Source organism: Idiotropiscis lumnitzeri, chromosome 6 (genome assembly GCF_059441095.1).
Source record: "Idiotropiscis lumnitzeri isolate Australia: NSW breed Sydney's pygmy pipehorse chromosome 6, RoL_Ilum_1.0, whole genome shotgun sequence".
Lineage (NCBI taxonomy): Eukaryota > Metazoa > Chordata > Actinopteri > Syngnathiformes > Syngnathidae > Idiotropiscis > Idiotropiscis lumnitzeri.
The window spans coordinates 20,760,724-20,778,420 of record NC_142396.1 but is presented as its reverse complement, the minus strand read 5'-3'; the positions used below and the strand labels follow the sequence as shown (position 1 = coordinate 20,778,420).

The 17,697-nt window shown below is 40.0% G+C and overlaps 2 protein-coding genes and 1 non-coding gene across 3 annotated transcripts; 1 reads left to right on the top strand and 2 right to left on the bottom strand.

Annotated features, from left to right (window-relative positions):
* Positions 1–1,421: 1,421 nt before the first annotated feature.
* On the bottom strand, positions 1,422–6,851 carry gins3 (GINS complex subunit 3). Its single transcript, XM_088298975.1, has 3 exons — positions 6,612–6,851; positions 5,997–6,230; positions 1,422–2,517 (listed from the first exon to the last, which is right to left on the bottom strand). Exons 1-3 carry the CDS (start codon positions 6,780–6,782, stop codon positions 2,287–2,289), a joined length of 636 nt encoding a protein of 211 aa, XP_088155101.1. The 5' UTR covers positions 6,783–6,851; the 3' UTR covers positions 1,422–2,286.
* Positions 6,852–8,651: 1,800 nt separating this feature from the next.
* LOC148335865 (small nucleolar RNA U3) lies at positions 8,652–8,866 on the top strand. Its single transcript, XR_015844171.1, has one exon. It is a non-coding gene; the product is annotated as a small nucleolar RNA U3 (small nucleolar RNA).
* A 6,385-nt stretch (positions 8,867–15,251) lies between these two features.
* LOC148335864 (cystatin-B-like) lies at positions 15,252–16,747 on the bottom strand. The gene is made up of 3 exons (XM_088298795.1): positions 16,593–16,747; positions 16,393–16,494; positions 15,252–15,457 (listed from the first exon to the last, which is right to left on the bottom strand). The coding sequence occupies exons 1-3, from the start codon at positions 16,674–16,676 to the stop codon at positions 15,335–15,337; spliced, it is 309 nt and encodes a 102-aa protein (XP_088154921.1). The 5' UTR covers positions 16,677–16,747; the 3' UTR covers positions 15,252–15,334.
* Between the last annotated feature and the right edge of the window lie 950 nt (positions 16,748–17,697).

The window sequence follows — 17,697 nt, the reverse complement described above, 5'->3', positions numbered from 1 at the left end:
GAAGTTTGAACACGTGAACGATTTGTGCAAACAAACATTAAGTTGACCATTGGTCTGTTAAAATAATGCAGTTCATGTTCAAAACGGGGAAGAAGAAACCAGAAGCTTTTCAAGTTCTATCCGTTCATACTGAGTCAAAAACAGGAAAACATTTTTCCGCTCAAGCTCATAAAGCAGGGGTGGGCATACTTTTTGATTGGCGGGCCACAATGGGTTCTAAAATTTGACAGAGGGGCCGGACCAGGAGCAGATGGATGGAGTGTTTTGGTAACCTCACCACGTCTGAGAAAATAAATACATTTAATTTTAAATGAAAGTGAACAAAAGCATTACAACAATATATATGTCTTTGAAAAACCACAGTACTTAGAAAATAAAACATGAACAAGGTTTATTCATTTAATTTTTTTCAAGTTCAACGGGATGGATTAAAACGTTTAACAAGCCGCATGTGGCCCCCGAGCCGTAGTTTGCCCACTCCTGCTAAAAAGGGTAAAAAGGAAGGAATAGGAAAGAAATAACAATGGTTAAAAAAGTAAATAAATGTGACAACAGCAAACAAGAAAACCAAGATGTTGGGATTAGCAAAAGTCAAAAGGGCGGTCTGCTTGGTAGAGCGGTCGTTTCCCAACCTTAGAGGTTGTGGGTTCGAGCCCCAGCAATTGTGACAGTGTCAAAGAATCCTTAAGCAAAATACTGAACCCCCCAGTTGCATGTCATCTGTAGGTAGTGGAGGTAAGAGTGTAAAGCGCTTTGAGTACTGTTGGTAGAAAAAGCGCTATAGAAGTCACAGCTCGTTTTATCATAAATATGAGCATGATTTCTTGATCATGTAAGGCCAGCAGAGGCCTTGAAGGCTTTGAGCATCCACCCAAAGCCACCATCCCCTTGGCGGCGCCCACGATTGGTCGGAGAGGTGGCGCACGCTCCGTGGAATTAATGGTGGCATCAGATTGTGCTGTGCTGTAAAAGGAACGGGTGTGGCCTCAAGATGGGCCGCCGGAACGTAAAGGGATGAGGTAAAGGCAAGCAGTTTGCTGGGTCACAGTCTCAAGAGGGCTTCCGTTCAATGGTACTTACTGGTTGGGGCAAGACCGTGTTCTTGCATGGGAATTTTTGGGTCTTAGCGCAAATGATTTCAGTGTCTCTGAACACACGCTCGGTTGCACCTCTAACACAAGGAACAGTTTAGCTGGAATCGGCCACAAGCTCCAACCGCCCCCAGAATAAATGCTGCGTATTAAAATGAAATCCCTTAGAGGAGGGTGATGAGTGCATTAAAACAGCTGCACAAGCAGAATCTAATCAATATTCATCCTCAGCAAACAAAGGTTCACGTGTGAAGCAATTACTGTTAACAACTGTAGCACCTCAGGCAGTCATTTTGCTAATGGAGCATCAGTAATAGGATAAAAAAATGAAGATGAATTAAATAAAAAAATTATTGTCTCTAGGATGATGCAGATACAATAATACTATACCACTCACGGATGTATAGGTTAGCACGACAAGTAAGAGTAAAGTGCAATTCTCCATTTTATTTTAAGAATGCCACAAGAACAACTCTTGACAAGTAAATGAACATGATAGCTTCAAAATTACTGTACATTTCCTATACCGCTTAGCCCACAGCTGTCAAACTCCAGCCCTTGAAGGCTGGTATCCTTCATGTTTTACAAGTTTCCCTCCTCCAACACAGCTGATTCAACTGATCTGCAAGTCATTTTAATCAGGTGTTGGAAAAGGGAAAAAATATATAACATGGGTAGAGAACTCCAGAGCGACATCTCCTGCCTGTTTTAGTCCTCTCCCTACTCTAAACACACCTGATTCAAATAATCAGGATCATTTCAGGCTCCTACATAGCTTGTTGATGTGCTGGTCGTTTGAATCAAGTGTTTTTGGAGCAGGGAGATATCTAAAACAGGCAGGATATGGCTCTCCAGAAACTGAGTTCACTACCGGAGTTTGACACATATAGCCTCAAAAGGATCACAGGTGAGATTGATCCAATCTCAATTGACTTTGGGCCAGAGACGAGGTACACCTTGGACTGGTCGTTAGCTAATTACAAAGCACATGTAGACCGATCAACTTACAACACTTAAAGGCAATTTTCAGTCTTCAATTAACCTAACACATGTATTTTGGAAAGTGTGAGGTAGCCAGAGTACCGGGGGAAACCGGTCACAAGGATGTGTTGTACGCAAATCATAGTATGTCTGCAGGACAAGAAGACAATGTGAGGAGTCTTTTGCTGACGTTTACACCAGCTTGTAGGCAAGGTCATGACTGCACATCAGTTATCTTCCTCTTGCGGTAGTTGAGCACCAGGTTTGAGGCAGAGAGCTGGGAGGCCTGTCCATTCTCCCAGCCCTGGAAGTTGTTGAGGCCACATTGCCCTGACATGAACAGCGCCTTCTCCAGACAGTCGAGACGATCAACCAGTGCTGAGGTGTCCTCATTGTAGGCATTCTGGGAAGAGTCCATAGTCCGTCTAAAACGCCCAATGAATGTCTAAATAAAAAACAGAAATGAAAGTTACTTGCCAAAAGAAAAAAATAAGTTACATTTCCATGCATTTGCAATTCACTTTTATTTATTTTTTGCAACAACACTGAGTGACCCAGAATCTGTTGTGTGTGTTGTACTTTTGATGTGTGGAAGTGGTCATAGGTAGGGATGTCCATATGAATTTTGGTGCCAATTGATCACCGTTTTTGGAGGTTATAAGGAATGAAATTACAATAATTTCCAATGGAGAGTTTGGACCCTTTATGGACTCTTGCAGTACCATGGGGAGAGTGGAGGGGCGTGGCCATATTCCTCATTAAAAGGAGGCGTTTTTGATGTTGTCAATTATTCCCCAATTTCTCCAAATTGAATTGATAAAAAATGATAACTAATTTCAGTTTCCTGATAAAAGAAAGATATATAATCTGGGCTTGTTAGTGAAAAATGGGCCACCTTGGCTGACCAGTTCTTTTAAGGGCACTAAGAACAACTCCAAGTTTACTGATATTGTATTATACGTCACCTGTCGGCCGCGTTTAATAGCAGCTCCAATGTAAGCAGCTAACCGATAGCCGCAAAGCAAGTGCACCATATAAGCTGCCGAAAGTCTTGGGATTGCTTTTCAAAAGCAGTTTTAATAAACGAAGTTGCATTTCCAACCGATGACTTACCAAACCACGCTTACATGAATTTGCTGTTTCCAGAGATGGGCATTCTGTCCTAGAAAGACCACTGTTCTCTTCTGCATTTTCACGGAGCCAGCATTATTAACTGCCTGCAATAACACTTTAGAGTCTTTTTTTTTCATGTGCGTTCTATGCAGTAACATTGTACACACAGGCATAGTTTCTAGCCTCAGGAGGAGGACGCCCATTTCACTGGCAACTGACAGAAACATGCCGCGCCTGTCTTTCATGTGTAACTACTACAGAATGTATGTATGATTCGGAATGTGTTGGGGGTTGGAAAAAGCCAGATAGCAATTTTGTTTTGTTATCTAACTGTTAACTTTTAGTACATACCTTATCCATTTGCAAGCTAAGTATGTATTTGTCTGGGACATCTCCAGCAGTGTTGTTTTGTCAACGATGAGTAAAAAATTGCGTTAACGCGCCTTTTTTTCATGACGATAACGAGACGATGACTAGCTAAATTTCGTTGACGAGACGGGACTAAATTGTTAGCATGTGGTTCGTCAGACACTCAAAATTTATGACATCCCTTCCTGTTGTACATGTAATCTGTCTTTCAAAACATTGCAATGAAGTGCAACCTATCTTTCGTTTGGACACGCCCACCACCACGACAGCACGCAAGGGCGCGTGCGCCGCGCACACACAATCACACATACTGGTGTCGCACGAACACGTCTGCGGTCATTCGTCTCGGCTCGCACATACTGACACGCGTTCCTTTGACGGGACCATGCCGACAGTGACACTCGCAAGGCTACTTCGCTCTGACAACTGATATAGAACAAGTCTACTACAAGTCTATGTTGTTAAAACGTTTTTATTTTATGTTGCTTCAAGTGAAATAAAGCCTCAACAGTTGCCAAATAAAACGTTTTGGTTCTCGGCTTATGAGCATTGATTCCACAGTTACCACTTTATCTGTTTGTAATGCATAATCCGTAACAGTCCTTCAGAAAGTCTTTGCTGTTGGGTGGAAACCTTGTATACCTATTTTTAACTAAAACGGACTAAACCCTTTTTGAGTTTTGGTCTAATAAATATCCAAAAACTAGACTAAAACTTTTTTTTTGCGTTTCCATCGACTAAAACCTTTTTGAGTTTTTGCCGACTAAAACAAGATTAAAACTATCACGAATAGGAATGACTAAATCTGGCGAAAACTAATAAGCATTTTTGTCTTAATGACTAAAACTAAGACTAAATCTAACATGCCTGCCAAAAACAACACTGATCGCTGGAGTGTAAAAATCAGTCCAAACCAGCATTCATAATCATGCCAGCGCTGCCGTACACTTAAAGCTACAACTGAGAATTGGAATTCTTTCGTTCTCCACCTAAACACTGCGCTAAAAGGTACTCCCAGCCGGAAAGTGGAAATGAATTGGAAATTAGCCAAATAATGAGCTTTAACTAGGATTCCAACTAAGAGTTTGAAACTGAGATCTACGAGAGCGGTCATTTTGACGGACTGCGCTCTGACAACGTCATCATCAAAAAGATTACTATTCGGTGCTCAAATGTCTAACAAAGGTATCTGTTAAAGTTCAGATGCGAGCATCTTAATGTAAATTATATCATATATAGGAAGAGAAATGGTTGGTGCAGAACCCGTGTGGCTCTCCCCCTGCGTGCGGGTCAGCTGTTATAAAATACAGCAGGTTCGGTGCTGAAAGAAAAGAGACGCGTGTCCCAAATTGGGCTGCCAAGATTACTCGATTAATCATGACAATGTCAACAATCCAAATCGTCGACAATTAATTTAGTTGTAGTTGACGAGTCGTTTGTTAATATATCTATTTATTTGGCGCACTGCTTTTCTCTTGAAACAGCCTCGTCTGGCGCTTTACCCTGCTGGCTGCATGCTTGTCTATGATGCACATGCGCTGTAATATTAATCTGCGTCATCCGCAATGTCATGGCTACCTCGTGTTAGCAAAGGGCCAAAAGTTACGGCACATTTCAACCTTAAATACTTAAGATGCAAACCTCACTTTCATGGCAGCAAAATGGGGATTCTCAATCACCTAGAAAGAAAACACGTGGTGGCTGATGCCTTTTTTAATTTCTGACAAGTTCAATCGTGTCTGAAGGCTAGCTTTAGTGATACGTTCCTGAACTGGGAAATACCAGTACTCAAAGTAACGGTAATATATTTTCCACAAGCCCTCATTGGCATGACTTTAAAATAAAACACATAATTAATTTTGTTACAATATACAACGTTATGTAGCAACAAAAAATAAAAATAGGTGCCTCCTAATATTATTTACAAGCATTTTTTGTTTGTACCTTGTGCATGGATTTTGGAAATCATGGTTCTATTTCAAAATGCGCTAAACAATTACAATTACTAAAAAAATTAAAGCCACAATATTGCCTTCAACTTAAACTGCTAAATCAGTAATAAACATCTCAGAAATGCTGGTACAAGCAGCAAAGTTTAATCAAAGTTGAACGTTGTATCATATTATTAATTTCTACATAGCTTAAAGAATTCAAGATGTAAACTAATTATGGTTGTATAACATGCCGCAATTTACATATGAACCAATTAGTCGACTTATCGTTACCATTGTTGGTGAATAGTCAACGATGAACGTATAAAATATTGCATATTTTGGAGAGTTTGAATTGCAATTAATTATGATTAATGAATTTTTAGGCTGTGATTCACTCGATTAAAATGTTTAATCGTTTGACAGCCCAGAGAGAGGGAGAGAGAGCGAGAGAGAGAGAGAGAGAGAGAGAGAGAGAGAGATAGAGATTGTGTTCATGTTTGCATATTACCTGCAGCAACGTCTGTGCTATTTCTGGGTTATCTGGACTGTCAAAGCGCAGCAACTGGGATCCCAAGCCATAATAGTAAGGCCCCAACTTGTGTAGATCCACCACATTGGGGTCTGCATTGAACACCGTCCTCCAGCCTTCTCTATAAACCTTAGGTAGCTCGACTGACAGCATCCTTTTGTTCTGCTCATACAAACCTTTGGACAGCCACAAAGGCAACTCCATTTTTGTGCCCTGTGAAGGAGACATTGTTAGTAGACTAAGATCTGTCAGAACTACTTCTATGGAATTCCCACTTCGTACAAAAGCAGAATGAACGTGGTGATTTAAATTACTTAGTCGAGTCTACTTCGTATTGTTTCTTTTACAGAAAGAATCAGAATTTTATGATGGCCCTGCCTGCCATTCTTTTGAAACCAGAACGATATTATAAAATTAATGTGGCATTTCGGCACCCAAGGCGATGATGCCAGAATACATTCTGACCACCTGATCAGTATTAAACGTGTTTCCTATTTTGCTAAAAGTCCCAAACTTCGTTTTTATAATGACTAACTTACTTCCCAGTATTCCTCAAGGAAGAGTTGAATAAAACACTTTTGACTGGTTGCCTACCATCGGAATATCCGGCGAGTCGCTCGACTTCTCAAGGAAACCAAGCCGAGGAAACGAAACTTCAGTGCGGATAGGAAGTCGCTCGTGGGAAAGCAAAATATCGTCCAAGGAAAAGAAATTTTCTTCCATGCACACACCAGGCTGTACGGGAAGATACGACTGTGATTCCATTTTCGAAACGAGACTCACTCCAAAAAGCAACCTCTGTTGTTGTGTTTACAATTTGCACTTCCTGGTCTTTTGGCGCCCAGCTCCACATCGTTGAGCGGATTGGCTTGCGCCGCTGCTACGTCATTACACCCGTCATAATGGATGTGTCAGACCTGCTGCTTCGTAAACAAAAGCTCGTAAATGAAATATTTATTTATTTTTTAAAGAGAATATATATATATATATATATATAATTATATATATATATATATATAATATTTCATTTACGAGCTTTTGTTTACGAAGCAGCATATATATATATATATATATATATATATATAGTGTAAAACACATTCCAGAACAACCAGTAAATTTTACAGTATAAAACTGCAATCCTTTACATGTTAAACTATAAAATTCAACATCAATCTTCAGTCAAATTAGTACAACTATGACTTTATTAAAGCTTTTTGTTTTCCTGTACAATTTACATGCAGCGGTTGCTTATTTTACATCTAATCCCATTCAATTTCATGGAAAAATATCAGTCAGAAGGCATTATTAAACAGTAAAAGCCTCGTTATTAGACAGGAAAATGCAGTACACACGTAGACAAATCCGTGCTCACACTGATACCTTATGTGTTCATAATTACAGGATTTTACTAGAAATAAGAACATCAGAATTTGTAAAATGGTATACAATTTATTTCAGTTCTTTAAATCAAGCCAGATTGTAATTTTAACGGTATCGTATTGTTTTACGTATGAGAATTTTTATTAATTTTCCTCTAAAGGTTCCTGCGATGGAAAAGGGGCTCATGTGAAGCACTGCGCGTACCGTAGGTGGAAAACCACTATACAAGTGACAGCCCATTTACCATTTAAAAGTACCAAATTTTTTCGATATCGGCCTCATATGCGGAGCGAGTTCCATAAATCTGCACATAAGCCATGCTTTGCAGCACTTGGGATATGATTGGCATGAGAGATGCATGTTTTGTGTTAATTGTATTTCTTTGTTCCTTGTTTTGACTGTTTCATTGTTTGCTAGTATGCTGTTGAGTTGATGTTGGGTGATAGTTTTGGTTATGATGTAAAACCCTGTCTGTAAGTAGTGTGGTGACTAGTGACATCCCTCCCATTGTATAAGCGCGTACTGTACAAGTTAATCTCACTCATATGTGAGTTGGCATAGTGGCGGCAACCATTGATTCAGATAAAACATGTCGAAGCATAGTGGGTTTGCATGCAATTAGATTGGCTAATGCGTTCATACTTCAAATGTAATTTAATACACCGTGATAGAGAAAAAAAGGACTCACCCCTAGAGATATATTTCATTCATTTTCCATCCATACCTGTCTGGTAGGGATAACATCGCTAGGGTTCAAGTCAGTTGTATTTTTTCCTTACCTTTTTCGGAGTAATAAGATCAAAGTGTTCCCAAACGGGAAAACTTTATCTTGGTCAATAGCGCCAATAACAGTGATAAGTTGATAATAGTAATTGACAAGGAAATTAGAAACTTCTCACAAAACATACCCAAATACGCACAAAATGGGAAACACCCATGACGTTTTGTTGCTACTTAAATCAGAAACGCTATTGAACACCCAATGGGATGTTGAGCCCGATAACCTTACCAATCAATATCAGCAGAGACATCAATATATGACCATCCTGAACTAAAGGAGTTGGTCATCCCCGGTTAAAAAATTGAGAACAGGACTAGAATTTATCCTAAGGTCCATTTTTTGGACAATTAATAGCTGCTATTTTTTTAGCAAGCGTGAGCTGGTTATTTTAGATGATTGTGAGCAAAAGTAGGTTCTCTGACTGAAAGTGGTCGTCTTCCAAATGACTATCAGTCATGCCAGATTGCTTTGTTAGGACTATACTTTTAGGGATCATTTCTATAGTTACTGACTTGAGAAATGCTTTTCTAAAGAGTTTGGTCTCGCAAACTATGATGAAGAGAGATGATACTCCTTCCTGAGCATGACACAGGCAGAATGCAATGGTAATGCCACCTGCTTACTGCCATTGATGATTGTTCATTGCTTTAAAACAAAGCATAGAGGGAAGGAATATGTTCTGAGTAGTTGCACCGCTTTTATCAAAAGAATATAAAATTGTCATTGTCGGATTGTTCTTCGTGCACTCTATGGTATGTGCTCCACCACGTCTTTTTGTGCTCCTGCTTTCAATAGTTTAGTTAAAAGCAAAATGTCTTTCAAATTGCAACAAGATTGCTTAACAAGTGCTTTTGCATTTAATACAGGTGGTAGGAAGCAGAAGCCGTCCATGCACTGCAAGGCAGTGAGTGGGATTCTCTTCACCCTCCCAATATGTGATTTTTCTCAAAATCCTGATTTATTCCCCACAATGATCAGTGTCACCCGAGAAGTAAATTGAATTTAAAGTTTACAAAGTCATATTTAAAGCTAGCCCTTCGTAACATTTGGACCAATTGTATGTGGGACCCTCTTCGCATGGAAGGAACTCGGCTTTCTGTCATCAATATTGACTTTATTTTATTACTTTTCCCAATATGTATTTTTATGTTAAATTATTCAATAAAGGCAGTTTATTTTGTCATGCTCTGTCTTTCTTCAAGCTAAAACACACTCGACTCATAATTTCAGTCACTTGTGCTTTTTGTGTGTGTATCTATAGATTTGGCCTACTATTTTATTGATATAGCTGTACACCTGCTGTCACCAATGATAATAAAAATAAATTGCTGTGACTTTATACAATTTTAAAGTTTTACTGTATATTGTAGAAATGTAGAAATGTCATTTTCAGTTTGTGTCTCATAATTTGGAATTCGTAGTCATAATGATGTATTCGAGGGTGTTCAGTCATTCGTAAGTCAACTGGTTAACTTGAGTGCATCTAGTTGAGTGGTGCAAACTCCTCGAGAATAGAAGTAGGCGGCTATTAGCTTTCTACTAATGGCCCGTGGGTGTTGGACCAATGTCAGCTCTGACTGACAACTGATCTCAAATGTTTTACTTGAGTTCAGCATGGTCATGACTCATTGCATGTGCCCTCCCCTCAGTGTTCTGTCGCCCTTGCTGCTCCTTTGAAAAGTTTCTGGATATGCCCCTGGGTATAAATGTAGCTTTCACATTTTTCATTTGGTTCAACTAAACCACATAACACATATCCAGAATTGTGATTTTGAGTATTGCGCAGGATCAACATTTATGTTTTCTGAGAGATTGAGGAGGAAAGAAAACTCATTAGAAGGTCACACACTACTGTATAATCGGTCAGAATAATGGTGTCGGGCTGAAACCTCCAAGGTCACACTTTGGTAAATTTCACATTTTTTTCACAAATTTCTATGACTGGTCAGTCAAAGACTATTACCGCGATAAACCCAAAAACAATAATGGGAGTGTTGTTCCGGTCCACTGATAAAATCCTTACTTTGTTAACAAGTATTCTTCGTCGTGATTCAATTATGAGTTAGTGTAAACAATTTTAATGCATAAGTTGGAAAGGCCAAATTGCTAAATATTGTAATATTCAACAATTTGTCTCAACAGATATTTCTGTGTCCACCTGGCTTTGTGCAGGCAGCCCAGCTTCAGTGCCCACTCACAGTACAAATGTGTGTGCGTTTGCTTTTCTGTTTCTGCTTCTCTATGTGTCCTGTGATTGTATGTCAACCAGTTCAAGGTGTAATCTGCCTTTTGTCCAAAGCCAGTTGGTATAGACTGCACTCTGACTTTATAGTAAAATAACAGATAAATAATTAAAATCAACTCTGGCCTTAAACAATTAGCAGGAACTATTCTGAACATAATAAGATAAACATGTCAATGCTTTGTTTCAAGCAATGAACAATGATCAACGCCGGCGTGTGATGCCAGGAGCATGCTCCGAAAGGATAAACTTTGGTCTCATCGTCTTAGCAAGTGACACCAAACATGTTTCATAGGTCACCAATAATAGACATGATACCTGAAAGTAAAATCTAAACAGCATTATGAGCAACGACAGGAAGTCACCCGGAAGATGACCACTTTCACTCAGAGGACATAATTTTGCTCAAACTCATCAAAAACAGCCAGGTTATAATTGATAAAACAAAACCAAGTTAGATATGTAGCTTTTTCCCATAAACACCATAACACACATACGTTTGATTTGTGATTCTAAATAAAGGAGTGCTTTGATCTGCTTTATCCCTGAAAGATAAAGATAAAAAAGATGTCCTTTAATAGTCCCACAATGAGGACATTTGCAGTGTTACAGCAGCAAAGATATAGATCACACAGAGGCAGGGGCGTAATGTAGCGTTAATGTATAACATTAGCAGCAGACATTCATAAAAAGCATGCAAATATACACAGTATAAACGTATATACACAAATCCCCATGTATATACACACTTACATCCCACAACATATACAAGTGTAAGGAAACACTCCTAATGTCTGTCCATGGTACAGAGGGGAAATAAACAAAAACGCTGCAATGATAAAAAAAAACACTGAATGATAGAAAATACTGCAATGATAAAAATACTGCAATGATAAAAGTACTGTAGTGGTAAAAGTACTGCAATGATAAAAAAATACTGCAATGATAGAAAATACTGCAATGATAAAGGCACTGTAATAGTAGAAGTACTGCAATGATACAAAATACTGCAATAATAAAAGTACTGCAATTGTAAAAGTACTGCAATGATAAAAAAAAATACTGCAATGATAGAAAATACTGCAGTGATAAAAGTACTGTAATGATAAGAATACTGTAATGGTAAACGAAATACAGCGTTGGTCAATATTTAAGTCAGGGGTGTCAAACTAATTTTTGTGGACTGTGAACCCATATAAATTGATTGGAAAGCCAGTTTTGAAATCAGAAGCTAGTAGGTAATTGTTCAACAATTTTTTAATTTATTTTAAAAGGGGAGGATTGGAAACAAATAAATGGCAATATCTCATATCTCAATGTTGTTAAAAGTGAAGAAAATATGCTAGAAACAGGCAGTTGATGCAGATGATTTGCCCTTTGCGGGCCACATAAAATGAGGTTGCGGGCCAGATCTGGCCCCCGGGCCTTGAGTTTGACACCTGTGATTTAAGTGCACCATTGGCTGAAAGTACAGTAGTAGTGTATATTGCATCTTAGGACTGCACAATTGCACTAATACCCGCCCGTTTGTAGGCCTGACCTAATGTTCTTGTTAAAAAGTCTGACAGCCGCCGGCAGGAAGGAGCGGCAAGATCTCTCTTTCGTACAGCGAGGGTGTAACAGTCTATCACTGAAGGAGCTGTGGAGTGTTCTAAGTGTGTCATTGAGTGGGTGGGCTGGGTTGTCCAGCATTGATGACAGTTTTGCCGTCATCCTCCTGCCCCCCACTGAGTGCACAGAGTCCAGGGAGCTGCCTAGAACAGAGCTGGCCCTCCTCACTAGTTTGTCCAGTCTCTTTATGTTCCGGCCCGAGATGCCTCCTGCCCAGGAGACCACTCCATAGAAAATGACCAATGAAACAACCAAGTCATAGAAGTTCCTGAGGAGTGTCCCCCGAACGCAAAAGAACATGAGCCTCCTGAGTAGGAAGAGTCTGCTCTTGACCCTGCCTATAGAGAGCGTCTGTGTTGTTGCTGCAGTCCAGTCAACGTCTGTTCCCTGGATATTCACTGGTGCAGGTGAAGAGTGCCGACGCTTGCACCAGCTCTTTGAATTTCCCAGCGTTGATTTGGAGGCGGTTCTGCTGACACCAGTCCACAAAACCCTGAGTAACCCCTCTGTACTCCCGATCGTTTCCGTCAGTGATGAGGCCGACAATTGCAGAGTCATCAGAGAACTTCTGCAGGTGACAGGTGGAGGAATTGTATTTGTAGTCCGAGGTGTAGAGGGTGAGCAGGAAGGGAGCCAGAACAGTTCCCTGCGCCCAGGGGACGCAGATGGATGAGGACCAGTCCCTCCAGGGTCTTCATCAGATGAGACGCCAGAGCCACTGGTCTGAAGTTGTTGAGCTCCTTCGGATGGGGGGTCTTTGGAACCGGAACCAGGCAGGATGTTTTCCACAGCTGAGGGACTCTGCCCAGCTTCAGGCTCTGGTTGAACATGTGCTGGACGATTCCACACAGCTGGTCTGCGCAGGATTTGAGGAGCTGAGAGCTAATCCCATCTGGACCCGCCACCTTCCTTGCCTTCATCTTCCTCAGCTGGTTCTTCACCTGAGATGTTGTGAGGGACAAGGCTGAGCAGGAGGAAGTGGTGGTTGGTTGTCTGATGTGGCTGGGAACTGAAGCCTGTGGAGAGAGAGATGGGAGAGAAGAGAGGAGAGAGAGGGGGTGAGAGAGGGTCTCGTTCGCAGAGGCAGGAGGGGCTGGTGGGGGCTGCAGCAGGGGAGACTGAGCGGGGGCGGGCATTTGATCAAACCTATTGAAAAATAGGGTCAACTCATTTGCCCACTGAAGCCCCCCTCTGCGTCTTAAGTGCCCTGAGACAACTTGTTTTGTGATTTTACACTATATACAGAAAATTCAATTGAATTAAATTGACGAGACAACAGGAGAAATGCATCCTATGAGTGCATAAAGTATCCTCATACTATGGATGTCATAACATACAAATGTTCTTATTACGCTCACATTTACAGATTGTTATAAAATCTTAAAGTATGAGTCACATTTCATAGGAAAGAATTCTACTCATAGTGTGTAAAATACAATTATTTAAAAGAAATACATAATCATCATATTATCATCATTAATTTATGTTTTCATGTTTTAAATCTGTTAATATTGGTTAAAAGTTAAATCTTTTTTCACCTATGAACCCAAAGGTGTCGACAAAAGACCGGACCTTTTTTTGTGGTCCCTCTCATTTTCATGCGTTATTTTTTTTCTTTCTCCTTCATTGGCATATTTTGCATGTAAGGGTGCTATCAAACAGGTGCTTTAGTTTTAATCTGAGAAGAAAAATCCTGCTAGTCAATAGTTAGTAGTTAGTTAGTTAATAGTCTCTTTTGACACATGTCCTTCAACTGAATGGTTTTCAACCAGTTTAGAGTGAATTTGGCCTTCTGCCCAAAATCGGCTGGGAAAGGGTCCAGTACCCCACAACTATATGGGGGAGTGGTATTTAAAAAGGACAGGTAAAGTAACAGCAGGTTTTATGCTCATTTAACCAATGAGCTGTACTTACTAAGAACATGCTTTCAGCTAGGAAGTTATATCTTTTCTCATCATCATAGTAAGCAAGAGCACACTCTTGGGAAACACCATTCTCAAGTCACGAAGTACCAAAAGGATTTTCTATTTATTTAATTATTTATTTGTACGCATAGTCTCGGATCAGGAACCTGGTATGACTGGTAGTCATCTGGAAGATGACCACTTTCAGACAGAGGACCAACTTTTACTCACACTCATCTAAAAGAACCAGCTCATGGTTGTTAAAAAATGAAGGTAGTAATGTAGCTTTGTCATTGCTTTTGCTAAACTAAACACCATGACGAACAAGGATTTTGAAGGAGATTATTATTTATAACTGTTTTTTTGCAGGACACCACGTTCCCTCTAAACTGCGCGCGTGATCAACAGTGCACTGCTCTCATCCTCTCAGCACACAAGACGACGCTGGCGTGCACCACACATTAAATTCAACAATTTAACTCAACCGGACCAAATTTAAATGCATAAGCTGGCAGCAAAATGTTCATGTTTCTCGGGTGCAGTCCTGACTTGACTTGTCCAATGGTATTAGTGGTGCTGTCTTTGCGATCACAAAAAATATAAATGAAGAGACTGCTGCGGTCACATTGGCATGATGAGTTTCAGAGTCATCAATTGCGGCGCGGCTTGGTGCTGCTGATCAGTTAGAGGGCCCACAAAGGAAGCTTTGCTTAAGGCCCCCTTCAGTAACAAAGACATTGGTGGCTGATCAATCCTGATTGTATGAAACTGCTTTAATGTGACTTAAATATGCTTTTTCGCTAAACAGGTCTACAAGAAAATTCCGGATTTGTTTTATTTGCTGCTGCGCTGGCTGGAAGTGTCCTCAAGTACCGCATATAGCCGCACGGCCCACCACCTATTTTGCTCAGTTGTCCAGACACACAAAGCTAACAATAACAACAACTCTAATTGTATGTAATTATTTAATCTTTAATTGATTTAATTGATGTATTTAATACATTTATTTGTTATATTGCACTGAAGAGGGAAGCTCTCCAATCTCGTACACTGAGTACAAATGACAATAGAGGGCATTCTGATTCTGATTACGTTATTTAAATTGCGCAAAAACATCATTGTACTGATAACAACTACGATTCCTTTTTGAGGTCAGGCAGTTGTTTCGTAATGAGTGAGTCTAACTATTTTACAACAACATGGGTTAAAAGAACCCAATGTGGATGTGTCATGCCATTGAAATGAATCAACCATTTTACAATTGTTTTTGTATTGGATCAACTCATATTAATTGTCATGAACTTTTATACAAGGGATATTATAACTTTGTAATTTTTTATTTTATTTAAATTGCTGCATAGACAGACAAGCGGAGGCTTTGCTCAGTATTTGTCATCATTCAGTAGTATTCAATGTCATCAGCATGGGTCTTGGACTCCGTGATGCTAACAAGCTCTGGCCCCGCCTGGGTGAGACCTTGGAAGACGCGAATGTGAACATGGTCAGCTCCTCCCACATGAACCTGCAAAAGTATGACAACACCAACGTTTAAAAAAAACTTCTCATCTGCTACTAAAAGTGTCACATTGCGCGACATTACAATCATGCACACTCAGGAGAAGCTTTCCCCAAATGTCAAATGGTCAGCATCGTCAAAAACATCATGAATTGAATACAGAAACACCTCCAAAAATGTATCCGTGTACATTATTTTGTTATGTACAATATGTATTTTTGAGCAAATTTTGAAAAAAAAAATAAATACATTTTGCACATCTGATGACATTTTCAATGAATTGAAAAATGACAGACTTCTTAAATTAAGAGGAAATGTATATTTTGTGGGCGACTGGTTCGCACGATGGCCTCACAGTGCAAAGGTCGCGGATTCGTTTGCAGCTACTGCCTTTCTGTGTGGAGTTTGCATGTTCTCCCCGTCGCTGCGAGGGTTTCCTCCGGGTACTCTGGTTTCCTCCCACATTCCAAAAACATGCATGGCAGGTTGATTGGACACTCTAAATTGCCCCTATAGTGTGAGCGCGGATGGTTGTTTGTCTTTGTGTGCCCTGGGATTGGCTGGCAACCAGTTCAGGGTGTCCCCCGCCTGGTGCCCGTTGACAGGCCCAAGCACCCCCCCCACCCCCCCCTGTTACCCTAGTGAGGAGAAGCGGTACAGATGATGGATGGATGGATGGATCCTTTACATTTGCAGTTACGTAATTGAAACAAGATAATATTCATAAATTAAAATGAGCAACTTATACGAGTTCAGCTATTTGTTTGTTTTTAATTAATGTTCTAATTTAAGTTCAGAAAAAGATACAAAATTAACTCTATATTACCTTTTAACTTAATTGAAAGGGTATGTTATGCATATTTTTGCATGTATTGTAGTAATATTATTAATAAAAAATACCACAAAACACACCATAATAAAAAGATTGATGCTGTGCTTACCTTGATGAAGTAGTTGGTCCCAGCCACAATTTGTGATTTGTAACTTTTGGCGCTGAAAACGCTGTATTTCTTCCCAGTCTTTTTCTCAGCTTGTGCCTTCACCTGCAAATCGTATTTGTTTGTTTTTTTTAGATGTTCCTACCAATGTTAACTTTGAAAGCAAGCAAAAATAAATGTAAGTGTCAAGTTTTGATACTCACATTGTCACAGACTTGCTGAATCCTTTCATCGGCTTTTGTAACATCTGAAAGACCTCCGGCCATCGGGCAGGTGACTGTCGTCATTTTGAGAGACAAGACAAGGAACAGAAGAACTAAACTGTTGTGTGTCTGTTGTGGTTCAAGACGACCAGAGTAAGAAATGACCTGCTTTTAAAGGCAGATAAAGGGAGGGCTCAATGTTTATTCTGTCAGATTTCAGAATTGCTTTCGACACAGTTGACCACGCAATTCGTCAGTGATCGGCTTAGTCACTGGGTGGGGATCTGAAACATTGCCTACAGTTGGTTTTATTCCTCTTATTTTGAGCAGATCTCTGTTGTCACCAACCTCTGCTATACCTCTGCCCTTGACTGTGGTGTACCCCAAGGTCCATTAGGAATTTTTTCATTTCTCATTTACATGCTGCCCCTTGGCCAAAATCAGGCCCCCCAAAGTCTCCATTCATTGCTGTGAAGATGACATGTCGTGTACTGTAACGTCGGCTGAGATCAGAGGACCAGAGAAGCTTAGGCTCAAGCTTGATTGCTAACTAGTAACTGCAAAAGATTGCCTTTTCGACATCAGTTGCTGGGTTGCAAAAAAATACCGCAACTCAATAATTCAAAATGTGAAATAACCAAAATGCAAAATAATCAACATGTGAACTCCATTGACATCGTCTCAGACAACATCACACACACAGCCAGAAACTCGAGTCCTTTTTCACCTTCAAAAATCATCAACATTGTTGTCCAGTCATGCTTTTTCCACAGCCAAAATAAAATTCATAATCACTAAACTGGACGGCGAGCAATTGAAACACGCCCTAATTTTCTCCAGGGTATTTTGGCCATCTGTCCAGCTCATTTGTGTTACAATTATTTTTGAAAACATTCTAAATGAAACACAATATTTAAAAATTGTTTATTTTAACGTCTAATTTCTACTTTTTACAGATTCTTTCCAACTTTAAACTGTTCGGCTCATTCATTCCCCGACCCCCCCCCCCTCCCCACTAACTCCTACATTTTTGACAGTACAAATTGTTTCAAATATTTTGGGGGGGGTAAATGTCAAATTAAAAGCCAAAAAAAAGATTTGCTGT

Coding starts and splice junctions, on each gene's coding strand:
- gins3 (XM_088298975.1), bottom strand. CDS start 6,782: ATGGAATCACAGTCGTATCTTCCCGTACAGCCTGGTGTGTGCATGGAA. Junction 6,231..6,611: donor ACTCGCCGGATATTCCGATG/GTAGGCAACCAG, acceptor TCTCCTTCACAG/GGCACAAAAATGGAGTTGCC. Junction 2,518..5,996: donor TAGCACAGACGTTGCTGCAG/GTAATATGCAAA, acceptor TTTTTTATTTAG/ACATTCATTGGGCGTTTTAG.
- LOC148335864 (XM_088298795.1), bottom strand. CDS start 16,676: ATGACGACAGTCACCTGCCCGATGGCCGGAGGTCTTTCAGATGTTACA. Junction 16,495..16,592: donor TTCAGCAAGTCTGTGACAAT/GTGAGTATCAAA, acceptor TACGATTTGCAG/GTGAAGGCACAAGCTGAGAA. Junction 15,458..16,392: donor GGACCAACTACTTCATCAAG/GTAAGCACAGCA, acceptor ATACTTTTGCAG/GTTCATGTGGGAGGAGCTGA.